The 13,609-nt window shown below is 43.4% G+C and overlaps 1 protein-coding gene across 1 annotated transcript; it reads right to left on the bottom strand.

Moving 5' to 3' along the window:
- Positions 1-10,006: 10,006 nt before the first annotated feature.
- Positions 10,007-11,827, bottom strand: LOC139191883 (uncharacterized). Its single transcript, XM_070812912.1, has 2 exons — positions 10,586-11,827; positions 10,007-10,051 (listed from the first exon to the last, which is right to left on the bottom strand). Exons 1-2 carry the CDS (start codon positions 11,825-11,827, stop codon positions 10,007-10,009), a joined length of 1,287 nt encoding a protein of 428 aa, XP_070669013.1.
- Between the last annotated feature and the right edge of the window lie 1,782 nt (positions 11,828-13,609).

Raw genomic sequence — 13,609 nt, forward strand, 5'->3', positions numbered from 1 at the left:
TTTCGCTATTGGAGAGAGGTGCCACATGTTAGTTCATTATGTATGTATTATTAGTAAATGCAAGAGAAGTCAGAAGTAAGAAGTCAAAATAATTCAAATACACATGTGTTAGTTAATATAGAAAAACTAATATATTGGAGTCACTGCTTGAAGCTGTGAAGAATTGTCACAAGCTCTTTATGGTTTGCTATTATTTATTGCACATACCTTGACCAAATTCATAGTATCAAAACATGAAGAAGAATTCTCTAACCATTTGGACAGGGGAGAAGTTAGAATGATAGTACACCTAGGGTATAATTATATAATGGCGGATGTAGGACTGTATTTTCATTGTATTCCAACAATAGCATGTGCATAGCACCAAAAATCTCTTTTCAACTTTTGCAGTGAGAATATTCGTCGAGCACTTGACCGATCCATACTAATGTACATCCGCGTGTTCTTTTAAATATATTTTTAGGTCAAGGTTGTTACATTGAATAAAACAAAGAGTTAAAACATATATGTATAGGGCCGGGAGTTCAAATTTATAAGACAATTAGGAGGGAGAGGGTCAATGTTGTTTAACTCTTGTTCAACTCATTTGTTTCATGGAAAATGATTGAAGAACAAATATTTTTGGGATAGTTTTATTAGATAAGTATATTATTTTTCTGAAGTTAAAAAAAATAAAAAATGAATTGTTATTCCTACCCCAATGTCTTATCTTCCAACCCACCTTTTTATGAATTTTTATTTACAAATTTGTCCCTTTGTAAAATGACTAATAAGGACCTTAGTTACCCCATTTTGCATTAACTATTTTTTTTTATAAAAAAGAAAAAAGAAAAGTTTGGGCATGATAACTCTCACGCTATGTTTAGAAGATTTGTCTCTCTTAAACCCTAACTCATCTTTCCCATCTCCTTTCATTTAGAGAAAGCAAAATCATTCAGAGAAAGCAAAAATAATGAACTTAGAAGATGACATTTCTATGGAAGAAGTAGATGATTATGTTTCCGTTGAAGAGGTAAAAGATAATTTTATGTGGGTCATTTTGATTTGTCAACATCGTACAATTGAAGCATAGCTATGTGACTTTTTATTTGAATTTGCATTAGGTTAGGGTGCAATTTGTTTTACGTTTTCCTATGAGAATTCCTGGAATTCGTTTTCATTAGGTTAGGGTAATAATTCAAGTAAGGCATGTTTGTCACAACTGACACTGATAATCGTCCAACTTGATGTGTTGTCTCCGAAACCTACACACAAATCCCTTTCTTAATTAGCACTATTTTCAACTTGATGTAATGCCCATTTATTTACGTATGGTGGAATTCGTTTGTAAAAGGTAGATGAATCTGGTAATAATTCAGCATCTACACATATGGTGGACTGTAATAGTGAATTTACCACAAATAAGGTAATATTTGCTTGACTACGCAATTGATTTACTTATACTCTTTTATGTTTATTCATAATGTGCAATTTTGGTACATAGTTATTCAAGAGTAGAGAAGAATTAATACAATGGGCTCGAGAAGTTGGGAAGGTCAATGGTTTTTTTATTGTGACGTTATGTATCAGTATATTATATTATAGTATGTAATATATACTGTAAAAGTTCCATAAGTTAAAGAAAAGGAAATAAAATTCATATATTGTTGACCCACTGATGTACATTGTCCACCCACCAGTGTACATTGATCTACATTGTTTATATGAAAACGTTTCAGAAGTTTGTCTAGGTTCAGCTTGCACTTGATCATGTCTAGTTCAGTCTTCCTACGCCCTTCATCATCTTCTAATAATGCGAGAGCGCATCCTCGTTAAAAAAATCCACTAAGCGAAAGCAGACTGCAGGAAATAGAGACGACAAGCACATATATGAAGTAGTTAAATTAAATTTATCCGCATTTCACTAATTTAAAGCATCTAGCAATCTAATGAGTTAAAATATGACATATCATCTATCATTAAATTGAATTAGTTTTATTTCTCTATTTCTCTAAACAGAGGTTAATAATGACAACCTCTGTCAAGGAAGGGAAAAAAACAATGGTCGCCAAACTCATAAACGGATATGATGAATATCAAGCAAAAACCGAAAAAAAAAAAAACGAGATTTCTCTCTAAATTGTCGACAATCTTATGAATATTGGGGTTTTTGGTGAGAATGGGATGCTAGGTTTTTTAGTTTTAAACCCAAGCTCTCGTGGAATTCCATCATAGGATAGCCTCAAATCCATAAAATCAGTTTTATTATTGGATTAATTTATATTTGCTAGGGTGCTGGATCTCTTTTATTCTCATCCTAAGAGCCTCTTCAATAGAAATCCTTATTTAGGAACTTTCACCATCATCTTTGAGTACTCATTTAAGAACTTCAAGGGAATTTTTGTGTCCCTAAAAGAATATTGCCTCCAATGGAAGGGTCCTCATAGTAAAACCTTAAATTTGAGGTTTTTACAATTTTATGTGATAATTTGATTATGTGTACATTTTTTGTTTATATTAATTTTGTTTGAATTAATTTAACGTTACGTTTTTGTAAAATATCTTTATGAGCATTTTAACTAAAAACATTTCAAATTATGACACCTTCTCGACGAGGTTACCAAAAACACTAAGCATTCAAAACCTAGAGTTTTTTTCGGTCATCATTCAAAACCTAGATTTTTACCACAACTTGGAAAATGATTGCGAAATACCAAACAAGCTCCTGAGAAAATCCACAATGTTTGAAATTTTAAGGGGAGACGGTGGTCATTACCCAAGTTTGTGCTTTTCACATTGGTAATCAAGTTGTGGGGCCAGCTGCAGGCGAGTCCATGATCAGCCGAGAGTGGTTGGCGATCGAACTCCAGCTGCACAACAAGTAAGGTTGTGGGTCCTGTGTTCTTATATGTGGGTACATATATATTAAGTATTCAGTGAGTTCTTATAATAGTGTTGACCCTAAAAACTACCAAGCCTACATGGCGTGCAGGTCGAGTAATCTATAAGCTAACTACGTCATTCGGTGAATGCGGGGCGTGCCAACTCGTTGGCCGAGCTCGGCCGAGGAGTAAATTTGTTGATGTTGCGTTAGGCGCGCGGCTGACTTCTGCGTCTTGCGATTGCGACCGAGGAAGGAACACGTCTCGGCCTCTTGGGTTCTCGAACCTGAAGACAAGGTTACTATTCTTACGAAGTTCACGAATCGCCATCGTCGGATTCGGTCACCGTGATGTTATTCGTCAGAGTAAACTCACGCCGAATTGACACCAAAGTGTAAGGGCACAAATACTCAAAGCGAATATAAGTCTTAATAGTGAACGTGGTTCGGCCGTCTGAATGCCGAACTCTGAATCCCACTTGAGAGTATCCAATCATAAAACAACTTGGCATGCAATGCGCCGAGCTTAGTAAATTGTAACACCTCACTTCGCCGGGAAGGCTAATGAGATGACCTCAATCAATAAGGATTTAGAAATCCTTCTCGACTGAGACTTGGATAGGTAACCAACCGTCCTCGCCGCAGTGCTGTTGATGCCAACGGAAGATACTGTGAGATCGGCCGATTCTACGGCGACAGAGTTATCTATGCCGACTTAAGGTGTCACCGGTTGCTTTCACAGTGCTGTTGATGCCAACGGAAGATGTGTCAGCAAAAAGAGAAAATAAAAATCTCAAGTTGTTGAGAGAGTTTGCGCAGGGCAGTTGTGTGTTGAATTGGAGAGGGTTTAAATGATGCATAGCCTCTTCTATTTATAGCAACGGATCCCCCAAGGTTGAGTTAAAACCCTATTCGGACTAGGACTTCTTCTCCTGGTCAAACACTGACTCGACCAATCCTACTTTCATTATGACTGTGAACCTAGTCCTTTATTGATCCGGATTCGCTTTCGGGTTATTAATCCTGCTGAAACTCCTTATTGCACCAGGACTCGACTTGTCTTACGTCATGACCTAGCCGACCTAGGTTTAGAGGCCCACGTATTGAACGATTCATAGCACCCTTGTCGCAAGGCCTTCCGGGCCGAGAATGATTCTATACTCGGCCCAAACTATTATTTTGGGCCTAAACATTGCCCCCCCTCGCTTCTGAGGCCTTCGGCCTGAACCCTCTGGCCGAGCTCCGGCCTTGAAGAAGCGAAATTAAAGCTCAAAACTCAAATGTTCTCATTCCGAGGTGCATTTATTGAACACGATTACACGATCTTGATTCTGCTAACCACCATTCCACGTGGCATTTGATCGGATCATATTTATATATATTTTTACTTCAAATTCACTCGTCTTTTCTTGGTTAGTTCCTTATATTTTTAAGCTATTTACGTTATTTTTGTGTTTATAGGATCTGTTATGCAAAGAAAATAAAAATAGCACAAATGAGTTTTAAATAATAAACAGAAAAGAGAAGAACATGGGGTGCCCACTATGAAGTGGAGTTTGGCAGGTGGAAGAATAAAAGACACGGGCAGAAGATGGGAAAAAACTGACAAATCATCCAGATCCTAAATAGATGACAAGTTATATTCAGCAAATCAGTACTATCCAAATAGTCAATTTATTCAATTATAGAGCACAGCTGTGGAAATTAGGTTGGCCACTAGGATCTGTCTACTAAAAGAAGATAAGGAGATAGTTGTCCACTCAAAAAGGAATGGAAATAAAGATGTCCAGTTAAAAGATGTCTTTCCACTAGGAGCTTTCGGTGCTCCTGCTTTTCATCATTTGGTTTATAGGCAAAGCACTACCATTCATATATTATATTACAACATATGGACAATTTTGATGCGGGGACGACTGGACAGTAGAAAAAGCACAGAGTCCAAAGGGCTGCCTTTGCAGCTGGGCAGAGGGAGAGACACGGGCGGACTGGGAGACTGACAGAAGTCAGGCGGGGAGAGAGAGGTCAGAGAGCAGAGAGAGCAGCACGGGAGGAGAAGCACAGTCCAAACGGCAGGCACAGCAGGAAGCAGACTGACTGGCAGACTGCAAAGGACGCGACATGAGCAGAAGGCAGAGCAAAAGGGCAGGCACGGCAGAGAGCAGAGAGCAAAGCTTCACTCTATTTTTCTTGGTTTTATCTTCTCAAACCCATGTTTTACTTTTGGTTTAATTTGATAATAATGTGTAACTAAATTTATTTTGGCTAGAGGTTAATTCAAAGCCATGAATATATTTGTAATATGAATTGATTACCTTCAGTTGTGATTGCTGAGTTGTGATTTAATTTGCTTAACTGCTTGATTGATAACTTATTTTTGTATGTCGATTAAGAATGCATACTTAATTTACATGCATGAATTTGATGCTAGAATATAAGTGAATTTCACCTAATCGTTATGAACTTATATTCACAAGTAGTGAAGGTTGTTATCCACAATCGTGTTAAGTGAATTCTAGGCTGGATTAACATGCGTATTCCATAGTTATGAATGCCTAGTCAATGTTTATGATTTCCGTTGAACTTAATGATCTTTGTTGAATGTCTCTATCATGCGTATTCCATAGTTAGGGACTTTGATGAGGAATAATTTGGTTGTAATGCGTATTCCATTCAATCCAATGAATCTAGGGAAATCTAAGAGTTAATTTAAGCGGACCTAATTAACTTGGAACATTGTCATTCACAATTTATTGAAAGAACAACTGAAAATCAATTTAGGTTGCATATGTGTCATGTGTGGAGAAGAACCCTCTAGCTAGTCCATCACCTATCCTTTCACCTTAATTTCATGCTTTTGTCAATTCTGTAATTTATTTAAGTTTAATTTACTTCTCGTCAAAACCAAACCCCCCCCCCATTATTAAATTATATTATTTAGTTAGTTTTCATTGTTGTTAGTCTTTTAATTCAATTTCCGTCCATTTCAGTTCCTAGTGTCTAATTTGATTGTTTTCATTATTTTGAGTCATTCTAAGTGTGTTTCGAGTTATTAAAGTTTTTAGCCTAGTTTTGTGTCCTTGAGTCTTGTTTAATATTTTTAAATTAATTTAGAATAGATTAGCAATCCCTCCTAATCCCCGGCCTAGAACGATACCCTACTTACATCTATACTACAATTGTCAAAAAGAGGGCTTAATTTGTGTGTCAAGTAATTCTCACACCAGCATTCTTCTATAGGGCTAATCCCTAATAATGACGTTTGGAGCATGCAGCTCCCTGAACCGTCATATCATCATGGTCTTGTTGCTGAACACCACCATGCCACCTCGATCTGCAAACCATTCAGCATCGTGCAGACGCCGAACCGTCTTTCACCATAAATCTCGCCGCCACACGCAATCATGCGTCCCCCGAAACACAAAACCCTCAGTCTTCTCAACTGGATTTTCTGAATGTTCATAATGATTAGCAAATTTCTCAGTCGATTCTACCCCTCATTTCAAATTTCGAACGATTGCCCTTCCTTCCATCGTCCTATAAATACCGAAATCCTCTCATTTGTACTTTTACACGTTCAAATTTTCTGAATTTCTTGCCATTGCTCTATAGCGTATTTCTTTTTCCCAGGTCTTCATCTTCAAGTCCCCCAACCCAGAAAAACCCCTTTCGCATCGTACTTTTTAACCCTCCTACAATGGCCTCCTTCATCTCTAAGCTTTCCAGGGAATGTGATCAGTGTCAGAAAATTCTTAATCGAAGCACAATCAAAACCATACGGTTTGAAAGTGACATGAGCGCTTCTCACCAAATCTTGGGTCCTCTTTTTAAAGCGGCAGTACCACTAGCCATTACAGGACTTCTCCAGGAGCATTGCCTATCACCCTTGCTCCAAGGGTTTGAATGGTCGAGATGGGATGCGGCAAGGCCTCAAGGCTCTTGGCATTCGACCACTACAACCTGGGCAGCCTGGGTTGTACGAATGGAAAAGCTCTTCGGCGAGTAATTGAAAGCCCTCGGTATCTACGACGCCATTCTCCTTTCGTCTATGGATGTCGTTCTCGACAAGGAGCTTCTCCTAGCCGCCCTATGCTTCTGCTGTTCGGCCACCAACACCATGGTCCTCCTTCTTGGTCCCGCTGGCCCCACCATTCTTGATATCACCGCCATTTTGGGAACTTCAGCATCTGGAATCCCCATCAATGTTGCCCTCTCTGGTACCCGTCGAACTTGGACCTGAAGACGCTTTTCGACAGACGGGCTTTTGAGACGTTGAGAGTGAAGGTCAAACCCCCTCGAAAGAAGACGTTCAGAAACTCCACAAGAACTTCTTCAACTACAACACCCTCTATCTCCATTTTGCCGGCTGAGGAGAAGAGGCTCTGCGAGAAGGGTAACATGAGGCTTTCCTCTTCTATTGGTACAACAAGTACATTTGTTGTACTAAATCTAACAAATGCTTGGTCGAGAACATGCCGGTGGCCGAGGCCCTGGCTAGTGGTCACGCCCTGTCACTTAGCTCTAACATTCTTGCCCATCTCTTCCGCTGTCTGGTTGAGACGACCCTTCACAAGATCGACCCATACCAGAATGGTCCCCTCTGGGTCTTTCAACTCTGGCTGCAAGTTTACTTCGCCTCCTTTCGGCCGGCAATCGTCGATTTCTTGCCAACGGAAGTGCTTGGGCCTCAGCTGGCCTTCCGACCAACACCCCCTCACCAAGCCGAAGAGGTATTTAGATACTTTTTCACCCTTGATGGCCTTTCCAACGACGAGTTCTTGATATGTCGTCGTCGAGAATATCCTTCCTCAATCAAACTACCTACATCAGTGTGGGGCGCGGACGAAGACGCCGACCTTCATCAGTCTTGGGGGTCATTCGTGCTCACTCGCGACCTTCCTCTCGGCTGTGATGGGAAACGAGCGGGTTGGGAAGTGTACCATCCTAACTTCCTAGCTCGACAGCTTGGCTACCTCCAAGGATGCCCGGTCCCCCTTCTCTCCTCACGAACCATCCTAAGCCGTGGACGTGAGCCTGGTTCCTCGGAGAAGGAATGCAATATCGCCAAGAGGGAGTTTCAAGAGCAATGCCAAAGTTTCCGCCTCCGACCGGCCATCCCAGAAACACTTAGTACCGATACTTTTGGCGAGTGGTGGGAAAAGTATACCCAGGAGTTCTTTGGTGTTCCGGTCGAAATCATTTTGGACAAACTTTTCGGTGATCGACCTAAGAAGGCTTCTGTCTCCCAAGCCTAAGGTAACTGTTTATTTTCCTTTTTTCCTTTCAATTTTGAACTATTGATTGATTTTGCTGATTTTCTTTTACGTTCTCAGGTAGTCGACCGTTGAAAAAGGTAGAGGCGGTCGCTGCAGCTGTGGCCAAGAAAAAATCGGTCGTCTCTAAAAAGACAACGGTTGCCGCACAGGCTTTGCCGAGTAAACGGCCTTGTCGAGAAGCCGAGCCGACCGTCGAACCCTCTCGGCCCGCCAAACAGGTCAAAAGGTTGGCGAGGAAAAGAGAACGGGAAATTCACGTCATTTCCAGTCAAACCACGGGAGAGACGACCCCCAGCGTTTCCCCTTCTCCCCCCGTCGCCCAAGCCTTGGTTGAGAATCAGCCAATTCCGGCCGAGGAAGCAGTCCAAGCGCGGCCTGTTTCTAAGGTTGGGAAACCAGTTGTTGTTCTCTTGGTCGAGGCTGCACCTGTCTCAGAAAAGGCAGTCCCCTCGACCGAGAAAACTTCTTATGCAAAACCCTCGGTCGTCGTTCTGGAGGAGAGTGAGGGGAGCGACGAAGTGCCTCTGGCGAGTCACTCTCGTTCTTATCGTCAACCTCCTCCCGTGTCTGAGGCGGCTGTCCAAGTTGGCCTTACGACGGCCGACCATAGTAAACCACCGGTCGGAGAGCCAGCAGCGGGGACGGAAGCTCCCATTCACCCGCAAGACCAGGACATCCACTCCGTGCCCGAAGCTGCTGTCTGAGTCGGCCCGTCTACGGCTGACCGCGGTAAACGACCTGTCGGGGAGCCAGAAGCGTCGGCGGAGATGCCCGTTCATCTGCAGGACCAGGATCTCAATATTTCTCAGCAAGAGGTTACTTCGGCCTTTGTAAGTACCTCCTTCCGCCTTTTCTTGGTTAGGTTTCTGCCGTAAAAACTCTAAACCAGGAAAATACTAAATGTCAGGTGCCTGCACACTCTTTTCATCAAAAATTCTATGCGCCGAAGGGTGTTATCTATATTTCTTGGCCGCCTCAGTGGCCATCGAATGTAGATGACCTCCATCAGCCACGTGAACTAAGAAGCAGCCTAAGACACTGGGCTCGGCTATTAAGCTCTTTAGGTTCGAGCAACGATCCTGAAGACATGGCCGAAGTCTCATATCGGCAGGTTAAAAGAAACGAAACCTTCTCGCTATCTTTTTAGGATTTCTTTGAGCTCAACTTTATTTTTGTGTGCAGGCTTCATGGGAAGTCGAATTCAAAGCCCTCTTGTCCAGCACAACTGGAGGGGCTGGTCCTTCGGCCGCCGCGACTGATGCTGCTTATTCAACTGCTCTAACTCGGTTGCAAGAGGTCTTGTTGCTTTCGACGTCGTAAGTACTCGAGCGCAACGGTCTTGATTTGCTCGGTGCATGTCTAAACGACCTCGGAGCCGACGGTCACCTGAGCGGCGAGGCTATCGTTCAGGCGTCGTCTGTCTTAGAGCGGGTTCGGGAGACCTTTAATATCTTCCATAATGCTCTGAAGGTCGAACATGACCTGTAAGCTGCCACGGCCGTCCAAGATACTATTCGTCCAAAGATCGATGCTTTAAAGGCAAAAAGAGAGGTCGTGGCCGACCTCGACCGTCAAATGGCCGAGTTGGCGAAACGCAGGTCGGCCATTGCCTCCGAGCTTGCTAAGGACTTTGAGTCGGGCGGCAAAGCTTGCTTAACCGAGTATGCGGCGAACACAAAACGGATCGAGCAGTTGAAGCTGGAGAAAAAGAACCGGCAGGCCGAGGTCATCATGGGCGAGGTACGGTGGTTAGAGCTGAAGGCCCTGCTCGACACTCTTCTACCTTCTTCGCCTTGAATTTATTTTGACTTTTATGTAAACCGGTCGACCAGCTCACTTTGTATACTCTATCGGTTTTCATGAAATGAATTTTTTACTCTCGCATTTCCCAAGTGACCAGATAGTACTTCTTCAGAAACTGCCCATTGATTGGTAATTTATGAACTAGACCGGTCCGATCTCTAAGATGATATGCTCCTTTGCCGTATACTTTATGTATGACAAACGGCCCTTCCCAATTTGGCGACCACTTACCGAACCTAGGGTCTTTTAGTCCTACGGGCAACACCGTTTGCCAAACCAATTCTCCCTCGCCGAATGTTTTCTGCAGTACTTTTTGATTATAGGCTCGTTCGGCAATCCGTTTTTGTGCCACCAACAGGTTGTAAGCATCAAGCCGCGCTTCTTCCAAATGTTCTAACTCTTGTCTCATGGATTGATTATATTCGGCGCTAAACAAACTACTTTGTTCAATTAACCGCAACGAATTTATGCTTAACTTGACTGGTAACATTGCATCGTGTCCGTAGGTTAGTGCATATGGGGTTGTCGCAGTCGCCGATCGGGGCGATGTTCGATATGCCCATAATGCCTCATTCAACTTCAAATGCCATATGCCAGGCCTTTCTTTTATTATTTTCTTGAGAATGCCGATCAACACTTTATTGCTTGCCTCGGCCTGCCCATTTGCTTGTGGATAATACGGTGTAGACTGTTCGAGCCGAATTTTCAAATTTGCTGTATACTCTTTAAACCTCTCGGCTGTAAAGATTGTGCCATTGTCAGTTATGATCGTTTCTGGCACGCCAAATCTGGTCATAATGTGTTCCTCCACAAAGTTGCAAACTTCTTTAGATGTTAGCTTGGCATAAGATTTCGCTTCGACCCACTTAGTAAAGTAATCGGTTGCTACTATTATCCATGCGTGCTTGACAGGCCCGGAAGATGGTGTAATTTTGCCGATTACGTCCATGGCCCATCCTCTAAACGGCCATGGTTTAATGACCAAATGCAACGATTCGGCCGGGACCCTTTGTATAGGCCCGTGAATCTGGCCCTGTATGCATCCTTGTGCAAACTCGATACAATCCTTTAGTATTCTTGGCCAAAAATAGCCGTGTCGTCGAAGTAGCCATCGCATTTTCCATCCGGATTGATGAGCTCCGTAAATCCCTTCATGTACTTCTGTGATCGCCTGAGCACCCTCTTGGGGGCCGAGGCATAGTAGTAGCAGTCGATCCTCGCCTTTCCGGTATAACTCATATTGATACATGACATAGTTCGTGGCGTGAACTCGTGTCTTGCGACTATGTTTGCCATTGGGATTGTCAAGGTACTGCATAATGGACTTTCTCCAATCATCTGGTATTGCCTCGACATCACAAACCTCTATAGAGTCTTGTCGATCTAACAATGAAGGTAAGGACATGACCTTGGTGCGTATCACGTTGTCACGTCGGAGGATTTGCTGGTTAACCAAGGCCGGGTATAACTGTCGTAACACCGGTATCTCTCGGCCTAGCTTGCCCCCCAGGAGTTGTGCACCGGAGGTGATTTGAGCTAACTCGTCTGCGTCAGTATTATGGATCCGGGAAATATGCTCGAACGTAATACCGTCGAAGGACTCGGCCAAATAGCTGGCAACCATGTGGTATGGTGCCAAAGTACAACTCATGCAGCGGAAAGACCCATTAAGTTGGTTAATCACAAGTTCAGAATCGCCGAGGACGAGGGCACGGGTGGCCCGCAAGTCATGAAGGAGGCCAAGGCCGATGATAAGGGCTTCGTATTCGGCCTGATTATTGGTGCAGTCGAAATCCAACTTGAGCGAAAAATACCAACGATCGTGGTTAGGAGATTGAATGACGATGCCAACGCCGGTCGAGGACGAAGTACTGGAACTATTAAAATACATCGTCTAGTAGTTGTCGCGTGTTGCAACCATGTCGATTTCGACATCGGTGTCCCCAAAACCGTAGGGGGAAGGGTGTTGAGCAAGGAAGTCGGCCAACGCCTGGCCTTTGACAGCTTTCTGGGGCACGTATTGCAAGCTAAACTCGGACAATGCCATCGTCCATTTCCTAATTCAGCCTTTTACGATTGGCCGGGTAAGCATGTACCGGATAACGTCGGTCTGGGCAATGACTTGTGTGACCGACGGAAGCATGTAATGTCGAAGCTTGGAGGCGGCGAAGAACACTGCAAGATAGAGCTTCTCAACAGCGGAATAATTGATTTCGGGTTGATTGAGATTTCGACTGAGGTAAAAAATAGCCTGCTCCCGCCCGGCGTCGTTATCTTGGGCGAGGAGGCAGCCGATGGATGCTTCAGCCGCCGAAATATATAGTTTGAGAGGTTTACCACGCCGGGGTGGAACAAGATAAGGTGGCGTCGTGAGGGAGACTTTGATTTGTGTAAACGTTGCCTGATACTCTTTGGTCCACTCAAACTTATCTGAGTCCTTAAGTTTCAAAAGCGTCGAGAACGCTTTCATTTTACCCGCTGAGTTAGCTATAAATCGGCGGAGAAAATTTATCTTGTCGAGTAAAGACTGCAGTTGTTTCTTCGTCGTCGGGGGTGGAGCACTGATGATTGCACGTGCTTTATTTTCGTCCACTTCAATTCCACGGTGATGCACTAGAAAACCGAGAAAATTACCGGCCGACACACCGAATGCACATTTGGCAGGATTCATTTTGAGACTGTGTTGACGCATACGAAGGAAAGCTTGTCGGAGATCATCCAGATGAGTCCGCCGTTGTTTGGATTTAATTACAACATCGTCGATATAGACTTCGACGATGGTTCCAATTAAATCATGAAATATGGTGTTCATTGCCCGTTGGTATGTGGCGTCGGCGTTTTTGAGGCCGAATGGCATGACAACCCATTCGTAAGTGCTGAGTGCCCCCGGGTAGCGAAAAGCAGTTTTGTGCACGTCAGCTTCGGCAATGAAAATTTGGTTGTACCCGGCATGTCCATCCATAAAGGATAAGATCGCATGATTCGCCGCAGCATCGATCAACAGATCCGAAATCGGCATTGTATACTCATCTTTGAGAGTTGCCAGATTCAGATTTCTGAAATCGATGCAAATGCGCAATGCACCATTTTTCTTTAAAACAGGAACGATATTGGCCAACCATTCAACATATCGAGTTGTCCGAATGAACCCGGCTTTCAAAAGCTGAACTAGTTCATCCTTGATACCGAGTTGCACTTCGGTCGAGAAGCGTCGAGGTGGTTGACGGAAAGGTTTACATCTAGGTTTAATACGCAACTCATGCTCGACGAGAGTACGATCTAAGCCAGGCATTTCATGATAGCTCCAAGCAAAACAATCTTTAAATTCCTTAAGCAGGGCACGAAGTTCGTCCTTCATAGGTTGGGGAAGTAAATCACTAACAAATAAAGGCCGTGCGTCATCGGTCGTCCCAACATTAACTTCCTCCAAGGGATTTTTGACTTGGGGCCGATTATCTTCGAGCTTGGCTGGGGCGGCTTGAATTTTGTCAAGAGACAGGACTGGACTATTATCTCATTCGACGAGGAACTCGATGAGGTTAACGCCCGAATTTGGTTGTTTAGATATAGTATACCAATAGGCCAGCAGTCGTTCCATAGTAGATGAAACCGCGGCCCTACGTTTTTCCCGATCGGTGTCAAACATCAGGGTCGGGGATGAAATTAGCTAAAC

This window comes from Malus domestica, chromosome 15 (genome assembly GCF_042453785.1).
Source record: "Malus domestica chromosome 15, GDT2T_hap1".
Taxonomy (NCBI): domain Eukaryota; kingdom Viridiplantae; phylum Streptophyta; class Magnoliopsida; order Rosales; family Rosaceae; genus Malus; species Malus domestica.